This window comes from Perissodus microlepis, chromosome 12 (genome assembly GCF_051167445.1).
Source record: "Perissodus microlepis isolate ML-2025 ecotype Zambia chromosome 12, ASM5116744v1, whole genome shotgun sequence".
Lineage (NCBI taxonomy): Eukaryota > Metazoa > Chordata > Actinopteri > Cichliformes > Cichlidae > Perissodus > Perissodus microlepis.
Genome location: NC_140472.1, coordinates 27,017,682 through 27,039,609, shown reverse-complemented (window position 1 = coordinate 27,039,609; position 21,928 = coordinate 27,017,682). Strand labels below are relative to the sequence as shown.

Here is a 21,928-nt window from a genome sequence, read left to right as displayed (position 1 = left end):
GTTGCTCTACGGTTAGGTTCAGCAATATTATGTTCCCAAATATTGAGGTCAGGCGGTTGCCTGAACATACTCAATCACCAGGCTTTTCCATCAGTAGATTTTCTTTTCTTCTTTTATAGTACAGGAACATTTCTAGATGGCAATGCTGCTTCATCTAGCTCAAATTATAAGAGTGACTCAGGGAGCATGAGATATCATTTTCAAATATAAATTGTCCGCCATAGAGTCCAGAATTAGCTGAAGATGTGTTTACACAGGGCCGGGTAGCTTTAGATAGCTTTTTTCTTATTTAATAAATGAAGTTATCATTTTAAAATGTAATTTTTATTTACATGAGTTATCTTTGACTATTATTAAAATTCGTGTTAACATCTGATACATGTAAGTGTGACAAATATGGAGAGAAAAAAAACTGAGAAATCAGGAAGGGGGCAAAACTGACAAGTAGTCCAAGATGGCCTGCCTCTAGCCTTAAGACAGTGGAGCACCTAGTGCCAGCATTAGGAAAATGGATAGCCATACAGAAATCTATAGAATAATTATCTAATTATTATGACGATCAAAAGATGAAATGTCTTTCACTGGTTACATTCATTTTTCAGAACTTTCCTATTTTTGGATTTGAGGCATTGCAGAGGATGCGATAAGGAAATGAAAAGCTGTCTGTTAGATCAGGAATCAACAGCCTAATGTTTAAGATGCATAACCCTTAATCATGGTTGAGCTTTACTGTCTCACTACACTCAAAAGCAGAACAAACACACAACAAAATACTTTTGGAAATTATGAAAAAACTAAATAGAAAAAAACTTTGGAACTGAAATGTTTTTATTTCATTATGCTCAAAATGAACCAAACTTACATCAGTAGAAAAAATATTAATATAAATTCTTAAAAAGTGAAAGCTGAAATAAATAACTTAATAAATAAATGAATAAATAAATATTATAAACGCAATACATATCAAGTAGATTTCCCAGCAGGTATTGAGTCTTGAGTTCACAGATGTTCAAATAAAACTGTGTTAGATGTTTGGCAGGTGGTCTGCCTGTGCGGGTGCCTATATAAATGTATGCATCTATATCTGCATGTCTGCATGATGTCTGCCCTTGTTAAAATAAATATCTTTATACTGTGTGTGCACGTGTGTGTGTGTGTAGGTGTAGGTTTGTAGGTGTGTGTGTGTGTGTGTGTGTGTGTGTGTTTAATGCATCAGTGCGTTTCTGGCAGCAGTCACAGTGTTCTTCATCAGCATGGCGACCGTCATTGGACCCACCCCTCCGGGGACAGGTGTGATGAAACCTGCTCTCTCCTTCACTCCTACAACATGCCACAACAATTGACTTGGAGACAGTTTCCCAAGAAAAATAAAGTCGACAGACAGGTATACATTGTTTTCAGAATGTCAGCAGTATAGAAGAAACTGTGACACAGTTAACTTCTTTTTCATTTACCCTCAAAGTCCACATCACCAATGAGCCGAAGTTTTCCTGTGTTTGGATCCTTGATGCGATTTATACCCACATCAATGACTGCTGCACCTTCTTTCACCATATCTGCTGTGATCAGCTCAGGAACACCTACGTAAAGAAACCAAGGTTATGGTGACAAACGAGAACTACTTTGAAACGTTTTCTTTAAATGCTTTAAAATGTTTTTTTAAATCCTATTCTTGTGTTAGGGGAAGTACTGAAATCAATAACAGATCAATTATTCATGAAATCTAAAAAGAATCTTTGGAATCACAGTTGATTGTTCTTTTGTCAGGTTAACCATGGACATTAAAACTGAATTAAAACACAAATATTCAAATAATCATCACATCATATTTGATAACAATCAATTTGATCTCCTCACACATTTATTATTGTTAATTAATAATGGGCCCCAAATTCAGTTGGATAATTAAATAATTAAATAACAGGTTTGTCTAGCTAAACTAGAACTGCTCATATAAAGCCAGCATAAAACTTCCATGACAGGGTATAACAAAACTAAATGCCAAGCCTATTAACTGCAATTACTACAGATTACACAACCAGTTAATCCCTCAGCATACATTTTGCTTTTAACACAACCAAAACACGTGCCGTTTCCCAAAAGACACAAAGACAGCTGAAAGAGATGATGTATATGCAGTTAGTACTTCAAAATCTAAACCAAACAGTTGCAGCATGAAAAGAAATTGAGGTGTGACTCATCAGGAAAAAGCCCATTTATGACAAATGGAGTAAGACATGGCACCCATCGCTGCATTGCGTTAATAAAGAATCTTTCATCTAATATTACAGCCCTGTATTGATTAACGGCTGCACATTCCAGCACGCAAAAAACAAACAAACCACTACTGTTCTTCCAGAAAGTTTTAATCAATGCCTACAGATGGGGCAGAGTAACAGGCGGAAATGTCGCCTTTTATTATTTTGATTCCAAGAAGCTCGCTTCAAGTAAGGGCTGGTGAGCACTTTTCACAACCTCTCCTCCTTTTTGCATAATCAGCCAACATAAATCCACGTACACCTGTTCCAACACATGAAAAGTAATCTGAAACTGACGGAAAGGAATGCACACTGGAGGGTAGAACCTCTTTAGTAATGCCATATAACTGGCATTGCTTTTCTTAATGTAGGGTTTTCTATCCAAAAAACTAGGGTTAATAAGATAATTCACAAAATATGGATGTTTGCTCTCAATATATTTTAAACTCTTCTTTTTAAATGAGTTAATCCAGTTTCTCTAAAGCAAAAACAAATGATACCCTAGTTCAGTATAATAATGACTGCATACAAACAAGTAGCCTATTACAGATTAGGTAAGTAAGTAAAAGCCAACGTACAGTATGTGAAAAGGAAAGTTTTCATAGAACTCTCTGCAGTTCTGTGAGTACACCTCATGATTCAGTAGCTCGTAGAACTACAATCAGTAGCAGTAACTTGAAGTCATTATTTCTGAATGACTCTCAGTCTCTCACATTGTTGTGTCAGAATTTTGTCCCACTCTTATGTACAATATTGCTTTAGTTGATAAATGGACTGATTCTTATATAGCACTTTTCTACTCTCCCTGATTACTCAAAGCACTCTTTACAACAAGCCACATTCACCCATTCATAAAGGCAATGTCTTCTATGCTTTGAAGTGCTTTCTAACTACCATTCACACACAACACCTTGATTATTTTCATTTTCAGTCAGTTGTAGATATGCTGCTGTGCTTGGGGTCACTGTCTTATTGTAATACCCAGTTTGGGCAAAGCTTTAGCGGTCAGCCAGATGGTGTCATACACCCTAGAATACTTTAGTATAGAAAGTTCACGGTCATCTCAAGGACTATAATGTGCCCAGGTCATTTTGCTGCAAAACAAACCAAAATCATCAGATCTCTACCTGATACGAGGTGTTGGGCTGATTAGGTTTTCTTTAAATTTTCTGCTGTGGATTATGTCCAAACATCTCCAGTTTAGTCTCATCTGTCCAAAGGACATTGTTCCAGAAACCTTTTGGTTTGTTCAGATTCAGATTTGCAAACCTAAGCTGTGCAGCCATGTTCATTTCAGGGAGAAGAGCCTTCCTACTGGCAACCCTTCCAAACAAACCATGCTTGTTCAGTCTTTTTCTAATTGTACAACAATGACATTTGACATGCTAACTGAGATCTGCAGAGTCTGAGGTGTAGCTCTGTAGTGTTTTGTAGTTTCTTTTGTGCATGGTCTAAACTTGGGGTGAATTTACTGGGACACGCACTCCTGTGACGATTGCGGCACTGTTATTACACCCATCAATTCTGCTTTTACAGAGCTGATCACACTTGATGATGAGCAAGTGATTAGCACTAATTCCTGTGAAAGCACTAAGGGCGTACTTAGTTTCTCACAGGATTGCAAATCCTACAAATCTTTAATTTTCACATGACTGTAGATACATTTCTTTGCAGTACACGCTGAACAATTTTTAGTGGGCAAAATAACGAATAGCACAACTTGAATAATGAGTGAAAATGTACTAATTGTTTGAGGAAAATCAGGTGATCCCAAGTTCCTAGTTTTGACTCTTGTTTGGACAAAAATGACATCACTGATATCAATTTTTCAAAAACAGTGACATTATTCAACCAAAACAGACTGAGAAATGCCTTGGCAGATTAGCAAATTATGACAGTGATGGTTGGTTGTAACCGTACAGCCAGTTGATGTGATGTTAACTCCTATGAATCGTTTTGCAATACTTAATACAGTTAGTATGACAACTCACACCAGAAACTGTTGATTTATTACAGCAGCAGCTCATAAACATTACGCTGGAGCCTACAGCTAGACGCTGGTGATGAAATAACAGCCAGTGATGCATGGCAGCAGTGTCAGTGACACAACACAGGGTAACACTGGAAATTTTTCAGCTTAAATTGAATGAAGTAAATGGTGACGAATTACATGACGAACGTGAGGGTTGTTATGAATGCAAGATGCAGGACAACCCAAACCGCCTGCCTGAACTAGTTTGCACGTGTCACTCCATTAATTTGAAAGACGTTTTGTTCAGTATGACATATGTCACTTCGGTAGTTCTTTAGTTGTGGAAAAAACTGACAGATATGTTTTACTGTTGTCCTGATACGTTTACCTGCTGCTGCAATAATGATGTCAGCCAGGCGGGTTAGCTCTTTGAGCCTTTCCTTTGGAGTACATCTGTGGGTAATGGTCACTGTGGCATCACCTAAGAGGAAAAAGGACACGTTGTGGTTAATCCACCACTTCTTGGTTTACACTTCTTGGTCTCGGAGATATCTATCACCTACATCACCTGCTACATTCAATGTATATGAATAAAATGCCACATCAGGGTTTTAAAAATATGTATAAAAATTTACTTAGCCAAAACATGGCAAATTAACCATGAAAGGACATCTTTCAATACTTCTAAAAATGCTGATAATGAAGGTTATCCTGTCAATGACATTCCTTTAAACTGTTCTAAGGCTGGTGTCTCTACATGCTCAAAGTGCCAGAAGCAAGATTTTTTTTACTCAATATGAATATTTCAAGTTATTACCCAGTCTATCATTCTTCAGGTACTGACAGGAGGTGCATTTTGGGGGCTATTAGTGCTAATGTTGATAATCAGCAAACAGTTAATGTGGCCAAAACCTAACCTTCAATTAATTAATTCAATTAAGGTTCTCCTGTGGGAATGAAGAATATTGATTCTGCTAAGCAGTGTTTTTATACATTTAAAGTGTAAATATTCTCTTCTTTCTGCTTCATTACTGTGAGACCTGTTGTTCTCTTACAGCTTTACAAAAAAATGAGACAGTGGTGGGGGAAGTCAGACATTACACAATGAGGAAATGCAGCATGCGTGATAGTAACTTTAATCTCCGTTTAGGTGTGTCAGAGCAACTTGCAAAGTCATAACTGTATTAGGACCAGTATTGTTGCTGTAATCCACGGAGGTATTCTGCGAAGATAAGAACGAGAGGGAAGAAAAGGCAAGTCACAGCACAGCAAACCTGCATATCGCATACCAGAAGAAATGTGTGTGAAGCTATACAACTCGTGTTGTAAACCTATGAACAATGTGGTTATTCAACTTCCCTTTGGAATAAAAAAAAAAAACACTTACTGGGGACTGAAGATTTTTAAAATAGGAAAGTTTGTTTTTAGTCTTATTGTATATTTGCTGTTTAATATCCAGTTACATAGCACACATTCAGTTGCCATTCTTTGCAAACTTAGTTTTCAAGAACTAGTTAGTCCACCTTAGTGTCACGTTCTTATAAAATGCATACACCTGAAATAACCAGGTACAAGAGGAGTGTAAAACTCATCTTACATCGCGGGCCACATATAGCCGACTTTGATCTTCAGTGTTTCGGCCCAGTGAAACTCCCCTTTCTGACAGTGTAAAGAAATTACATATTTAACTGTATTTCTACATGGTAAACAAAAAGCTGCTGAAAGAAATCTGACTTAAATTGTAAGTAATACATTTTTAAAGTTACAGAAAAAGTTCTGGTACCTCATTGACCAGATTTTGTCTTTTTGAAGTCTTGTAATTTGATTCAGAAATTTTTTTTTTTTTTCATTTATCAGATATTCATTACTTCGAAAGTGAAATATATGAATCTTTTTTGTTATAATTTTATTGACTATGGCTTATAGCTCTTCAACATCAGAAATCCAGTATCTGGCATTATCAGAATAGTTAGAACATTAAAATAAGATCATTAAAAAAACATTTTCAATACAAAAATGTCCAACCTCTGAAAAATCTGTACATTTATGCACTCAATATTTGGTTGGGAGTGTTTTACCACAACTTAAGGCATCCGTGTGGTATCTATCAGTTTCTTTTTGCGCCGGATGTGTCTCTTCCTCCTTGTGACAATGCTTTAAAAGATTCTTTGTGTCAGGTAAGACAGGGAAACTCAAGTCATCCCACACTGTGCAAACGTTCCAATGGAACTCAAATACCTTAGATTCTGAGCCTCTCCACGCTTCTTTTTGACTCTTTGAAATGATTTATAAATTCCTGACATTACCTGAAGGTATGTGCATGTACATTTTTGCACATTTATGCTTCTAGACACTGATTTTGAAGGACAAGTTTGGGGTCTCCGCTCTAATTCAGCCCAAAGGTCTTCTATCAGGTTGAGGTCTGGACTTTCTGAAGGCCATTCAAGTTCTTCCACATCGAACTCGCTCATCTATGTCTTTCTGGGCCTTGATTTGTGCACTGGTGCGCAGTTATGCTGGAACAGGAAAGAGCCATCCCCAAACTGTTCCCACAAAATGATAAAGAATTTCACTGAAACTAAGTGGCCAAGCCCAACTCCTGAAAAACAATCCCACACCACAAAGCAGTCAGACAAGTACCGTTCTCCTCGCAACTGCAAAACCCAGACTCATTGATCTGATTGACAAACAGAAACACAAGCGTAACTCGTAGAGACAGACAACCGTTCACATTCACACCTATGAGCAATTTAGATTCACCAGTTAACCAAACCCCACTGACCAATTGTCTTTGAACCATGGGAGGAAGCTGGAGTTTATGACATATGAATAGTTATTGATACATTGATATTTGCTCTCTTCTCCTCTCCTCTCCTTAATATCATCTTATGACCAAGAACTTTCTATTTCTTCTGTCCATGTCACGTGCCTCACAAATATGTGTTAATCTTGATCTGGGTGTAAGGCTCAGAAGACCTGGAACTGGCTGCACCAGTTCATAAGTTCAATCTTAAAGATTGCCAAGTATCTGTAAGAACAAGTTCTTACAGATTATAAGTTCTCATTAACTATATATACCATCCATCATCCAGGAATCACTGATGATTAATAAACTGACAAAACTTGGTAATAGATGACGCAGCTACCAATAGAATAAACAATACAGTTTTCTGTTATGGGCTTTACAATAATAATATAATGTAAAACTAAAAGATTTTTTACATAAGGATGGCACAACATACCTGAAATTAATTAGGATTATGCTTATGTTTAACTAAATAAACAAATAGCATTGGTGCAGTTCCAAGTGATTCTAAAGGTAAAAGGCAAAGTTAAACAAATATGTACAGTTTCAAAAGATAACTCTTATTATCCTGTAAAACACCATTTCCATAAAGTTATACCTGCCTTTAAGTTTGTTTTTGCATACTGCATTACTAAAACCCTGGCATAGATGTTTCCAAGTAACTCATTACAACTCATATGTTTTAACAGTGCAACCAATTTCAGCTACAAAGTCAGCAGTAGCCATTAAGAGCTTTTAAAAGACTCAAATTTCAAAATAGCGTGTTCTTTTACTGATTTCAAAAACTTAAAAATGGTTCTCAATTTGCAATATGTACCACACGACATAGTTTGGAAAGATATGGACTGGGTCTCAATCATTTACTTTCAGAAATTGTATAGCATATTTCAGTCCCCTGACCTAATTTGATGTGGATGAATAAAGAACGTTTTATCCTTTTAGCGATGACTTTAGGGACAACTGCAGTGTTTTGATCTCCTAATTTTTCTTTGGTATGCAGCTTTGAGTGAGTTATGTTCCCATTTGTGTTGTTCTGGCCTGCAATAACACTTTACTTTGAAATGTTAAGCACATCTTGTTGCTTCATCTGAACATGCAATACCTTTCCAAATCCAATCCCTTCTTCCTGCACCCTTATAAGGTGCTGATCTGTCTTCCAGTGCCAAAAGTCTCACCCTGTGATTTTCCTTCACACTCCCAGATTTCTTTCTTTCTTCCTCAGCAGGACATTCATCAGCAGTTTTTTGTTTGATTAAAAAGGTGAGGAAACAGTAAAGCTTTAATTTATTGCTCACATCCTGGCAAAAGCTCAAACACCAAACATCCTTCAGGGAAAGCCACAATGGTGAAACACCAATCCTACAAAGAGCAGCACGCCAATCTTATTACAATGTTGACTCAGATTGCAGATAAAGCCACACAGACATCCAAATGCATTTTCTTACCTCCAGGACGCTCATGATGGCGATCAGTATGCAGCAACATTGCAATGGGCATTCCAACATTTTTGGAGCGACCAGCGACAAGGACATTCTTCCCCACAGTCTCAATACCTGCACAGAGAAATGATAAAATATGCTAGATTCACTGTACTGCTCAAGTAGAGAGAAACTGACTCTCCTTGAAGCTAAATTGTCAAGCAAAAACTATTAAAAAGTTAATATAGGTGTCATCAATTAGGCCACTATCACAATTTACTGATGAAATTTGTATTAAATACCAATTATGCTGCTAAACCTGATCTAAACCCTTCTTGTTTTCTATTTGTTTTTTATGTTATACCAAATTCTGTCCAGTTTTTAAAAAGTCAACCTGAGCATGCTTGTTGTGTAGTGATAGTTTGAAATAACAAATCTAAGTATCGAAGCAGAAAGAGTATTTAATATTACAAAGTATATGTGAGAAAAAAAGATTTTTGCCCTTGTAGTCAAAAAAAAAGGTGATAACCGGCTGCAGCTGGACTGGACACACCCAGGCCTGAAATCATGGCTTAAAAACAATTTTCAGAAGTGTGAAGTTGCCTAAAAGGAATTACCAGCAGCACAATATGTGGTAACAACCAGAAATTTCAGAAGTGATAAGGAAGAAGAATATTAAGCTAGATAAGTCTATAAAGTTTGAAATCCTTCCAGAGTTTCAAAATATCCCAAAGAGCACAACAATGAATCATTCTATGATGTCAAAAAAAGTTACAAGAAAAAGATTCATGTGATTTTTTCCTTCCTTGGTCTTTGTGTCATCTAGTATCTCTTTCGGTAACTCCACAATCCAACAGATACTGGGCATAAATGACGTGCACAGAAGGCTGGCAAGTAAAAACACTACTAACTCCAGAGGAACCTCAAGGCTTCTCCAAATTTTGCAATAATGTATCTTGAAATCCCTAAAACCTTTCAGAAGAATATAAAAACTCAAGCTTTACATCTCTGATATTGTTTGACTTGTTTCTGAAGGACTCTATGCAGTCCTGTGATAAACTAAATGCATCCCCACTGGTTTAATAGGAATTAAGAAGGTAAATAGCAAACGGGTACCTAATCAAATGCACTTCATCAACAAGTGTGATGACCTCTATAAAAGCAGAATTGAGGTGTATAATACCACATTATTCACAGTATATCCCAGTAAATTCACCCCATAGTCAGACCATGCAGTGCTCAGAGAAACTGTAAAAACTCAAGACCTACATTTCAGGCTCTACAGACTTTAGTTACTGTGTTAAATGTTAAAGTTCATGACCTTTCAGTTAACAAAAGACTGAACATATCTGGCTTGTCTGCAATGTTTATCAGGAGAAAGCCTCTTACTTGTCAACAAACCACAAGATTTCTGGAATAATGGCAAATGCACAATGCCACATTTAATGACAGCATAGAGTCCTGTGAAAACCTTATTTTTTATGACTCTATGGATAACTATTTAACAGGAGCCATTACTTTTTAAACCAGTGATTTGGGGTACTGGATAATATTTTAGCTTCTATGAATACAGTAATTATTAAAAACTTGCATCTGTTTTCGCTTGCATTGCCTTAGCTGGGTCAATAGAGCCAGCAGAAAGGTTTGTTACAAGGCTTAAAGAATTCAGTCACACTTCTCTCAGACCATTTTCACCATTGAAACCAAAACCAAGCTCAAATAACACATAGTGTATAGTGTTCAAGTTCATCAAAATTGTGTATTTCCATAACTTAGTGTTTGAAACATTCCAGTCATTCAGACAGACGATTGAGTTATGCCAAACCCTTCATCCTTCAGCTCTCAATGTAATCTATAAAGAGATATCTGCTTCAGCACTATGTGGGATGGAGGATTCCAAAAGTTCTGTCACAGCCGATAAGCTGATTTCATGATGATATAAAACCCTTAAGCATTCCTACTACAACTGAACTAACCTCAAAGGCAGCCAAGGCTTAGCCGCACCTCCATCCCCCACTCCTTTTGTATGTTAACCAAGGGGTTTCTTGCCATTCTAGACACTGTTCTCACATCACAGTAAAAATAGTCTTATTTTAAGAACTAACGTCCTACTATTTTATTCAAATGTTTTAATAACAACATCTGTTAAATATAAAGTTTTACACACGTTACTTCAAATAACTTTCACACTTTTTCAGAAAACTCTGAAACATTATAGTTTTATTTCATGTTAAAATTAATGAAAGTCAAAGAACAGATGAAATTTAGATTTAGATGGAAGAAAGGATATTAGGCGCCACCTAGTGGATCTGAGATGCATAGAAATGGACATATACTTCTGCTATTGCTTCTAGAGTTAACTTTACATGCTTTGGAACTGAACATTCAGTTCAAATTTAGGGATCATGCCATCGTAGGTTCAAAAAACAGAGTGAATGGCAAGGCTAAAAATAGCCATGACAAACGTTTATAGATATTAAGTTGAGTAAATGCTTTGGAGAATACTGGGAGGCATACCTGCTCTTTTGATGATCTCCCAGACAGCTGCAGGAGTGGCTGGCACCATGGATCTCTGGTCCAGGCACAGCTTACCGATGTTCACAATATGGAAGCCATCCACATCCTTCTCTGGAGCGATGGCGTTGCATACTGCTCTCTCATTTATGTGCTCTAAAATCAGAGGGAGCAGAACATAAGCTCAGGTACTGTATATCATGTGAAGAACTGTACAAAGAACTGAAACATAATAGACTCACAAGTGACTTTGTTAAGTACGCCTGTTCAGCATTCAGATGATAAGGTCAGAACTCTGTCTGCCTTGACAAAGGCATTTGACACTATAGATCATGATATATAAATAGAAAACTGGAACGTTATGGTGTCAGAGGGGTAGCTTTAGATTGGGTCTGGAGTTATTTAGGTGACAGGAAGCAGTTTGTGAAATTAAATGGTGGTTGCTCCTTATGTATGGACATTGCTTCTGGTGTACCCCAAGGGTCAGTTTTGGGTCCAAAATTCTTCAACTTGTACATTAACGACATCTGTCAAGTGTCCAAAGTATTAAAAATGGTTCTCTTTGCTGACGATACAAACATTTTTTGCTCTGGTGATGATCTGCAGAATTTATTGGAGTATATGACTAATGAAATAAGTAAAGTGAAGTTCTGGCTTGATAAAAATAAATTATCATTAAATTTGAATAAATCTAAACTTATGTTATTTGGAAATAGTAGTTTAAATACAAATGCAAAGATTCAAATAAATGGTGTTGATATTGAAAGAGTCAGTGAAAATAAATTTCTGGGGGTAATAATAGATGAAAAACTTAACTGGAGAGCTCACGTAAGATATATTCATTCCAAAGTATTAGGTAGCATTGCAATACTAAGCAAGACAAAGCAGGTATTCGACAGAACATCACTTCATATTCTATACTGTTCACTGGTTTCACCATACTTAAGCTATTGTGCAGAGGTCTGCGGCAATAACTATAAAATTTGAAAGAAGGAAGTTATAATTTAAGAGGTTTTTGTAACTTCAAAACAATGAAGGTACGTACTACAAGAAAAGGCTTTTGTGTTTCTGTTCATGGAGTGAAACTATGGAACAGTCTGAATATGGAATTAAAGCAATGTCCAAACATAAAACTGTTCAAAAAGAGTTATAAAAATATGATCTTCTCAAACTATAAAGAAAAGGAAAATATTGAAATTAAGTGAATGTCTCTATTTAAAATTAATTAATTAATTAATTAAAAAAAAAAAAACTCATGATGTGATATTATAGTATATAGTATATCAGAAATCTGTTCACTATTTTTACTACAAATTATATCAGTATGGAAGCTGACTAAATATTAACTGATAATTTATGGCAAAGGGGTGGGATTAAATAAGTGTTTACTTCTTCCCACTCCCTTTCAACATGTAAATTAATCGGAACCTTTTTTTGTATGTATTTTGTATAGTATTTTTTCTCTCTCTTATTTTCTTTTCTAAATGTACCTCTATATTGTTCACATGTTGAAATAAAAATGTTGAAATGAAAAAGAACTCGACATGAGCCCCTTAGTATCAGCAGAGCATTGTTTAAACACTATATAGCCTACCTGGGTAGTCTGACCATCCCTTTATGACTATAGTGTACCTATCTTCTGATTGCTGCTTCCAGCAGGATTACGTGTCACGTCACAAAGTTCAAATAATCTCAAACTGGTTTCTTAAAAATGATAATGAGTTCACTGCAGTCATGTGGGCTCCACAGTCACCAGAAATCACTCCAATACATATTCTGTATGTATAAAATTTTATGCACACAATATCCATCGACTATGGAAGCAGAATCACCACAACTGTAAAGACTAGTTAACATGATGTCATGGAGGACACCTCTGGAGCAGTGGTGCCTTTGTTCACCTGGAAGTGGGAGCTGCACCAATAAGCCACTGACCCTCCAGTCACGGTTCATCTTGTCAATTAGCTCCAGCAGCTCCTCCTGAGACACTGTGCTGGGCCGCACCACTGTATCACTGGAAATACCTGGAGAACACATAAACACATATACCTAAACCATGAAGATGTAGTTGGGAACTTTTGCATGATTATTTTAAATACACATTGTTTTATTTTTGATTATTTTAAATGTATGTTACTTTTGCTTAAGCAAGTGCGTCTGAACATATGTATCTGTGTAGAAATGCATGTAATACTTTATGAATACACGTTTAAGAATGCATGCGCTGCTCATATCTGACCCAGGATGCTGGCTGCGCGGGTCTTGTTCTTAACGTAGGTGTGACTGGCTGGGTCGTCACCCACTAAGACCACACCTAGGTGTGGTCTCATGTTGCCCTGAGCTACCAGATCTTCCACATCACGCTGGATTTCTCTGTGGAGCTGACGAGCTAACTCTGTTCCGGAAATCACCACAGCGGCATGCCTGGAAAGATAAAGGGAAAACACATGAATTAATGCACTAATACACTGCGGAAAAGATGAAAGATGAATTTAACAGAGACAAATTCACTTTTCACTTTTCAAGCTGACCTGCAGTCAGCTGAGACTGAAGAACTCACTTGGATGAGTGACGAAACGTTTCTCCCACTGAAAACGCTACATCCAGATGACCAGAATCTACTTTTGGATATTCTTGGTTTTAAATTCGTATTACTGACAGCTATTACCCATGACCTGCCATTTTATACCCCTGTCGCCACAAAAGTGATAGGGACCCCTGAATTCAGTGATTTGGCTAAGTGAGTGAATACTTCCGGTAACATAGCTTATAAGACCACAGCCGGTTTCTCTCCTGTAGCTAAGATGAGGAAACTGAGGCTGAAATTCACACTGGCTCACCAAAATTGGACAACTGTAGACTGAAAACAGTCGATGGTAGGGTCAGAACCTGGCATAAACAACACTAAAGCATGCATCCATCCTGCCTCGTCTCAACAGTTCAGAATGCTTCCGGTGATGTAACGGTGTGAGGGATATTTCCTTGACAAACTTTGCCCTCTTAATACCAACTGAATATTCTTTAAACACCACAGCCAACCAGAGCATTGTTGCTGACTATGTACATCCGTAACTACCCTTTAATCATCTCAAACTGGTTTCTTGAACATGACAGTGAGTCAGTGCTCAGATAGCCAGATAGCCTCCACAGTCACTGCTTTCAGTCCAATAATGCAACTTTGAGATGTGGAGTGTTGCATCATGGATGTGCAGCAACTCTGTGATGCTCTCCGGTCAATATGAAGCAAAATCTCTACTTATTGTTTTGACACTTTTTTGAATCTGTGCCAGGAAGAATTAGAGTAGATCTGAAGGTAAAAAGAGGTTCATATTGACAAATAGCAAGATGTTCTCAAGTGTCCAGTGAGGATTTTATTAAGGCATCTGATTTAGGGACCACAATTTTATGTGTTCTTAAATGTGCTATAAATATGCTAAATATGGTATAACCATAGGTGACAGCTACAGTCCACATTACATAGAGCGCGTTGTGTTCAGCCGGCGAGGCTGTGAGCCGGTTATGTAACTCTGTCACGTCTTTTGAAAAAATAGTCCCTTTAAATATGGTTGCAATTTGTACTGTAATTTACACTCGCAGGTTTCGTGAACGGCGAAACAGGCTGTCAATCACCACCCACCGACACGTGACGCTGCGCACGCCTTCGCCGGACCTGAAGCGTAGCTCAGCCCTGCGCAAAGTGATGCCGTATAATAAAAGAAAAACCAGCATTGTTTTAGACGTGCTGCATTTTACCTCGTCGCCGACTCGTGTAGATGTCTCTTTTGACTCTCGCATTTTCTGTGCATCCGCAGTTTGGCCCGGCAGCAGTGATGGTGTAACGTTAACGGGCTACAAATCCTGAAGGAGGAGCGTAGCGGTGAAACAGAGGCCGCCATGTTTGTGTGTGTGTGTGTGTCTGTGTGTGTGTGCGAGAGGGGGCAGGGAAGCGTGTAGACGATGATGAATGATACTCTGCATTACTACACATCTTTTGGCTTATGAGGAAGAGCTGGCCTCCTTTGTTGTGTGCACTGCCTGGGAGTGCATTCATGAAATGAGCTGCAACTGTAATGGCAAACACGGCCCATATGTGAGCAGGGAGGCCAGAGCCCAATAAACTAGATGAGGGTCAAAGAGTGTGGTTGTGCCATAATGGAGTGGTGTGTGTAGTCTGAAATTTTGATAAATGTTTGGCTAAAAGCTCACAAAAGTTATACAGGTTAGAGTTTAAGTATAGGGAAAACGAATATGCTGTAATTTATCTGATTGCAATAAGCACATATGAGCTAAAGTATGTATAGTCTCAAGCCATAGTCTTTGTACACTCCTATATTCCATCCATCCATTATCTTCCACTTATACAGTTCAGGGTCACAGGGGCCTGAAGCCTATCCCAGCTGTCCTGGAGCCCAGTCTGCCACAGGGTTAACACACAGACAGATGTTTTAGAATCAGCAATTAACTTAGCCCCACTAACTGAATGTTTTTGGACTGTGGGAGGAAGCTGGAGTGAACCCATGCTGCTAGGGGGAGAACTTGTAAACTCCACACAGAGAGGCCCCTTCCACATGGCAGATTTGAACCGAGGACCTCGTCCCTGTGAGGCAGCAGTGATAGCAACAGTGCTAACCACCGTTAGCACTGATCCCTTATGTAGAGCTTTAACAGATCAAACTCTGGTAATCATCTTCCACACTATCAGTCAGCACATCTCTTTTTCGACCACATGCTTCTAGAGAGAGTCAGGTGTTCACAATTGTTCAGTTAAAGTGAATCACAATGTGGGACATTGTCTCAACATGTAGGACAGGGATAAAAGGATTTTCTGCATGGACATTCAAAGCATGAAACAATATGAGTAAAAGGACACCCTTTTTTTGTTTTGTTTTGGGTTTTTTTTTTTTTTTTCGTCTGGTCTGTTAGGTGAAGTGATCCATACCAAGCTCATGTCTGTATGGTAAATATTAAGCTACCATCAACACCTGAGTAGCTTAACTTAACACAAAAACTGGAAATGATGGAAAAGCTGGTCTTTTGTCTGTCCTGAACCTGCACAGGCACAGAGAGAGCATGAAAACTCCACATAGAAAGACCTCAGCCATCAAGTGGATACGAATGTACGACTTTCTTGCTGTGAGGCATCATTTAATTGTGGGTGGCTATAGCTCAGGCGGTAGAGCAGGTCATCTATTGATCGGTGGTTCGATTCCTGGCTTCCCCTAGTCTGCATGCCAAATATCCTTGGGTAAGATACTAACCCCAAATTGCTCTCCAATGCATCTATCGGAGTATGAATGTGTGTGTGAATGTTAGTTAGAAAGCACTAAGAAAATGTGCTTGGGTGAATGCGCAAGTTGTGTAAAGTGCTTTGAGTGCTCAGAAGAGTAGAAAAGCGCTATGTAAGAACCAGTCCATTTACCATAATTATAAAATCATTGTAGTGCCTCTACATTCCCAGAATAGATAAAATCTCTATTTCGTACATCCTTGTCAAAAGAAAGGTGTGTGGTTCCACAGGTACTGTACACATGCAGCTATGAAGATAGTGCAATAAAGGAAATGATGACCAAAAAAGAAAAGCAACCATTGTTAGTCTTGATGCATGCTGAATCATCCCAGGTAAGGAAATCCCAAAAAGCTGATTCTGTTCATTTGGACACAACATAGCCAACTGAATCAACTTTTTGTAACAGCCATCGTCAGTGAAATATGTCCTGTTTTTCCACTAGATGGCAGCAAATATCTGCTATATTAATCTATCTCTTTGTTAAATTAAAATAGCTAAAAATGTAAGAATTAAATTGTCCAATCTGTGTGCGGTACCTGACAGTATGAACATCTAGAACTGATGATAGGTGTCTAGAGTCCATAGTAGTCAAGAAGAAAGCCTCACTGTCTGCTCTTAATCATACATGTTCCCTGGAGAGGACGCTAAGATAAAGGTGCTCATTGTATAGTGTTTGCACATAACTTCAGCACTAAGGGTTTTCCCATTGCCCCCCCCCCCCCCCCTCCATGCTTTATGCTACTGTTTACTTTTTTGCAGTATTTATTCAAGACCATAATTGTCAGCTGTCCTAAAGCACATGTTGGTTTTGCAACATAAACAGCAGAGAAGTGGACGTTTAGCATATGTCAGCGTTTCACATCCATCCATTTTCTTGCGCTTATTCAATTCAGGGTCATGGTGGGGCTGGAGCCTATCCCAGCTGTCCAGCTGTCATATGTGGGGGAGGGGAATACACCCTGGACGGCACAGCCACTTACATTTTAATTAACCCAACATGTAACCTGTTGGGTTAGAGTTGGGAGTTCGCCTTGTAATCGGAAGGTTGCCGGTTCGAGCCCTGGCTTGGACAGTCTTGGTCGTTGTGTCCTTGGACAAGACACTTCACCCGTTGTGTCAGAGGGCCCGGTGGCGCCAGTGTTCGGCAGCCACGCCTCTGTCAGTGCGTCCCAGGGTGGCTGTGGCTACAATGTAGCTTGCCATCACCAGTGTGTGAATGGGTGTGTGAATGGGTGGATGACTGGATGTGTAAAGCGCTATACAAATACAGGCCATTTACATATGTCTGAACTGTGGGGGAAAGATGGAGTATACAGGGACAATGTAAACAAGAGAGGCAGATTAAAACCTAGGGCCTCCTTGCTGTGATGTGACAGTACTAATTTCCATGACATTTTGCCTTGCTGGAAGAAAAATTACAAATACAATTACATATAAAAATATATATTCAGTGTAACTTTTGACCTTAAATGACCAAATTGGAGTATGGTGGTGGTCTCATGTCAGCTATCCTCATCAAACACACCACAGTGAGAGCAGCTACATTATATACCTTCCTTGCTGCAGGATTGAGACACCACTTCAGCGTTACCAGGACCATAAATACATAAAACTTCCTGCATACATGTATGATGGATGTGTGCAAATATTTAACATATAATATTCCAGTGATTTTTCACTCAGAACTGTGCTCTTTAGACCAACATTAGGTGACCAATTTTCCAGTCTATAGTCTTGATGCTGCTCTTATTTAACATCTTTATATTGGTATCATGTCAGAGGTAACTTTATTATTGTGTTGTTACTCAGACACAAAAAAAAATTATAATCTTTCCAGTGTGTGACCTGACAACACTATGGTAACCATTCAAATAAATGTAGTTCACTTTAGTGCGCATACTACAAATGGATTCAAGCATGTTGGTACTATAATTTATTTATTTTTTTAAAGTAACCAAAAGATAGCTTATAACAGTGGTTCCCAAACTTTGCCGTATATTTCACACCTCAAACATTAAGTAAACAATTACGCAAATACAAGTAACCTGCAATAAATTACAGGTAGTAAGAAAATAAACTACTAACTGTTTTACGCCATGTCCACACCTACACGGGTATTTTTGAAAACGCAGCTGTTTCGTCCACACGTAAACGGCGTTTCGAATCACCGAAAACGGAGATTTGTTTAAAACTCCTTTTTTGGTTTACGCGTGGACGAGGAATACGGAGTTCATCATGTAAAGTCAAATTTATGTGCCTTTTTTCACGTCAGCTGTGCGCCACATTATTGTTTACATGAGATGAATTGCAGAATGGCAGATAGAGACAAAATACTGTTAATCTGACTATCTTCAGGTTTTACATGCTTACATACACACGCAGTTAATGTCCCTCTATTTACAAAGGCAGAGGCGTCACGGTGTAATTATTTTACATGTAGTTGTTTTTTCCTGTGTAATGATATTCAACATTGCTCATTCAAAAAATGCCTCTCTGTGCAAAATGGGTTTAAAAACATAAACAGCTGTGGGATACTGTTTGTCCGTGATTTAGACAGAGGGAACAAATCGTGGCAGGATCAGCCTGATGTTATTTGTATCACACTGTAACTTTACTGTATAAAGAGCTAACATCTCCAAAATGTCAGGAGTAGTTAGTCATTACAACAAGTGTTTGTGAACTAAAAATCAAGAATGTGGGATACTGTTTGTCCGTGACTTGAAGAGCCCAGCGCTGCTCCCGACAAAGGGAAAACCAATTATGCAGGGGAGACCTACCTTGGCACTTGTGCAGGTGAAGCCAAAGGGAAGATATGCTTCACCATATTTTCTAGTCTTTGGCTTAGAATGAAGTTGGTTTGGAAACATATTCAGCTATGCTTTATCTCCTGCTTTGCGTTTGTGTGGCCTTCCCGTGCTAGCAGTGTCCAAGCGTTGTGTTTTTTTCCCTTTTCACCCCCGCAATGGTTCTGCGCCCCCCCCCCCCCCCCCCCTTAGGGGGCGGGCCCCACACTTTGGGAAGTCCTGGCTTATAACAAAAGATAGCTGTATGTATAACGTGCAGTCTTGAGTCACACTGATCAGTATGGCTGTTAATATTACGAAAACAGGTTGTTTATTTGGAGAAAACATGACTATTACACAACGCATGACGCATTTTGTGAGTGGTGGGAATGAATTCAGACAATGTGGTAAACACCACACCCAACCAAGCCTGCCTGGACATGAGACTTGTGAGAATGTGCACAATATCCAGTGTGACAAACGCTAAGCTGTGGTTTCATCGCTGGCTTTTACGTACATGATCTGTTTGCGAATCCTGAAGTTTGCTATTATATTCTTTTTACTGCAATAACTGAGACTGTTTGGTTGTTAACCAAATATAACTTAAACAAAAAGGTTCAATTATCATATTACTCTGATGTAGACATTATATTTGATATGTGACTGTTAAAAAAATAGACAGCACAGCTGACGCACAAGAGGATGACTGCTTTTTATTAGGATGACAAGTTGTGGCGTGAACCCAAATGAAGAAAATAACCCCAACATTAAAGTTGCTTTGTTCAAAGGCTCAAGGCATGGGTATCATTCACTGGGATGACTCATGTTAAACACAACTTAATCCAATGCATAAAAGAAGTACAAACTCCATTTTAAAAGATAAAATATATTTTAATTGCCCCTAAGCTGGGAAATTGCTGTGATTAGATAAAATAAAATAGAATAACTCACTAAAATAAAATATGGTAAAAGAAAGTGGCTTATTAAGAAGAAAAAAGATGGTGTTCCATAAGTTTAAAAAATCTAACTAAAATACAATAGAATGTCATTGAATGTTAAAAGAATATAATATAATATAATATAATATAATATAATATAATATAATATAATATAATATAATATAAATCTCCATTAATTTCTTTGTCTTCTGTTCAAGGTCACGGTGGGTACACCCTGGGCAGGTCGCCAGTCTGTTGCAGGGGTAATGGAGAGAGACAGACATTCATGCCTACAACCAATTTAGAATAGTCAGCTAACCAATCATACGTGTCTTTGGATGGTGGGAGGAAGCTAGAGTATCCAGAAGAAGCCCACTCAGACACAAGGAGAGCATGCAGACTCCACACATAAAGGCCCCTGTCTGGAGTCAAACACAGGAGCTTTTTGCTGCAAGGTGACACTGCAAACCACAGTACCACCATATAATAGGGATGCTAGGAATAATAACAAAAATGTTTAAAATTTTACAGTAAAAAGTTGGTGAGACATGAGATAACTTGCTTTATCCTATAAAGCACCATCCAGTGCTGTGACCTTTTCATCACATTGGCCACAATGTTTCATTTATGACAACTGTAATCTGTCTAATCTGATCTAATCTCTATCTTGTGTTGAGTATTATAGTCTATATCGGCAGTAATAAATGGGTGTATGCTAATGTTTAATAATAGGCATTAAAAAAAGTGTTATCATTTCCGTGAAGCTGCCCTGAGACCTTATATAATTCAAAGGATGAAAACAGGAAAAGCCCATTTTGTTGTGTCCTTAGGAGTATCTATGGGTGGATCTGGCCAGTAAGCTTTGGTTTTGTCTGTCAGGCTGTGGTGTTGTGTAGGTTGTCATAGTTAATATGGGGTTAAGATGAGATGGGTGGAATAATAACGCTGACATAACAAGGTGTGGGTGAAACTGAAGAGAAGGTAGAGTCAGTTGTCCCTTCCCAACAGAGGTTGAATGAAGCAGAAGCATGTTTCCGCAAGAGCCAGCATTTGTATAAATGAAAAGAGAAATTATTTCTCAGATTATGCACACTGCTACTCAGACATCATGGCTACAGGGATTTTGGAAACTCAGTGTGATTTTATAAAACTTTGAAGGCACTCTTCAAAGGTATAAACTGGGAAGGTGTGGTGCAAGAGATCACATTGGGAGGAGTTTCTTTTTTCAATTTTTCTAAATATTCAATATATCCATGTGTCTAAGAAATCCCTGAATTGAGGTTTAATTACCCTCCAAACGACCCCTCCCCCCCCCCTCTCTCTCTCTCTCTCTTCCACCCACTGTTGTTGACTGGCTCGGCCGGTTATGTAACACATTTATGCCTTGCGCACGTGGCTACAGTCATTATAAATGACAATATGTGGACGGATTAAACATTACCATCCACCCCTGAAACCAAACAGCCCGCATTTCACCTCTAAGGCACAGGATAAGAGTGAGGTCAATGAACGCTGTGGCCAATTAATCGATTTTCTACCGAGGAGCTCGCACTCATCCGTCCAGTCCCGACCATAAAAACCAATCCAGGGATTGAACAGGACAGTGTGTTTGCTCTTAACTCGATCTGAGGGTACACTCAGTTCAGCGTGACTGGTTGTTGGTTGTGTCATCCTTACCAGGAAAAATGCATTGAACGGGCGTTATTCGATGGGCCTCCTGGCATTTATCTCAAGAGCGCAGTGAGCAAACACTGATTTAAAGCAAAGTTCATACACTCGTTGAAAATGTTAATTAAAAAAAAAAAAAAAATGAATGCGATTGGATGACCACATATCTTCTGAATAATTTTTTTTTTAAACCACATTTAGAGATGTAAATTATGCGCATATTAATCGTATTGTTGTAATTCCCCCCTCTCACCCCTCATATGGTACCACCACTAGACTGACCA

General features: G+C 38.4%; 1 protein-coding gene across 1 annotated transcript; it reads right to left on the bottom strand.

Annotated features, from left to right (window-relative positions):
• Positions 1 to 94: 94 nt before the first annotated feature.
• mthfd2l (methylenetetrahydrofolate dehydrogenase (NADP+ dependent) 2 like) lies at positions 95 to 14,902 on the bottom strand. The gene is made up of 8 exons (XM_084945944.1): positions 14,722 to 14,902; positions 13,208 to 13,392; positions 12,870 to 12,992; positions 10,972 to 11,124; positions 8,482 to 8,589; positions 4,619 to 4,711; positions 1,455 to 1,580; positions 95 to 1,320 (listed from the first exon to the last, which is right to left on the bottom strand). The coding sequence occupies exons 1-8, from the start codon at positions 14,862 to 14,864 to the stop codon at positions 1,205 to 1,207; spliced, it is 1,047 nt and encodes a 348-aa protein (XP_084802070.1). The 5' UTR covers positions 14,865 to 14,902; the 3' UTR covers positions 95 to 1,204.
• Between the last annotated feature and the right edge of the window lie 7,026 nt (positions 14,903 to 21,928).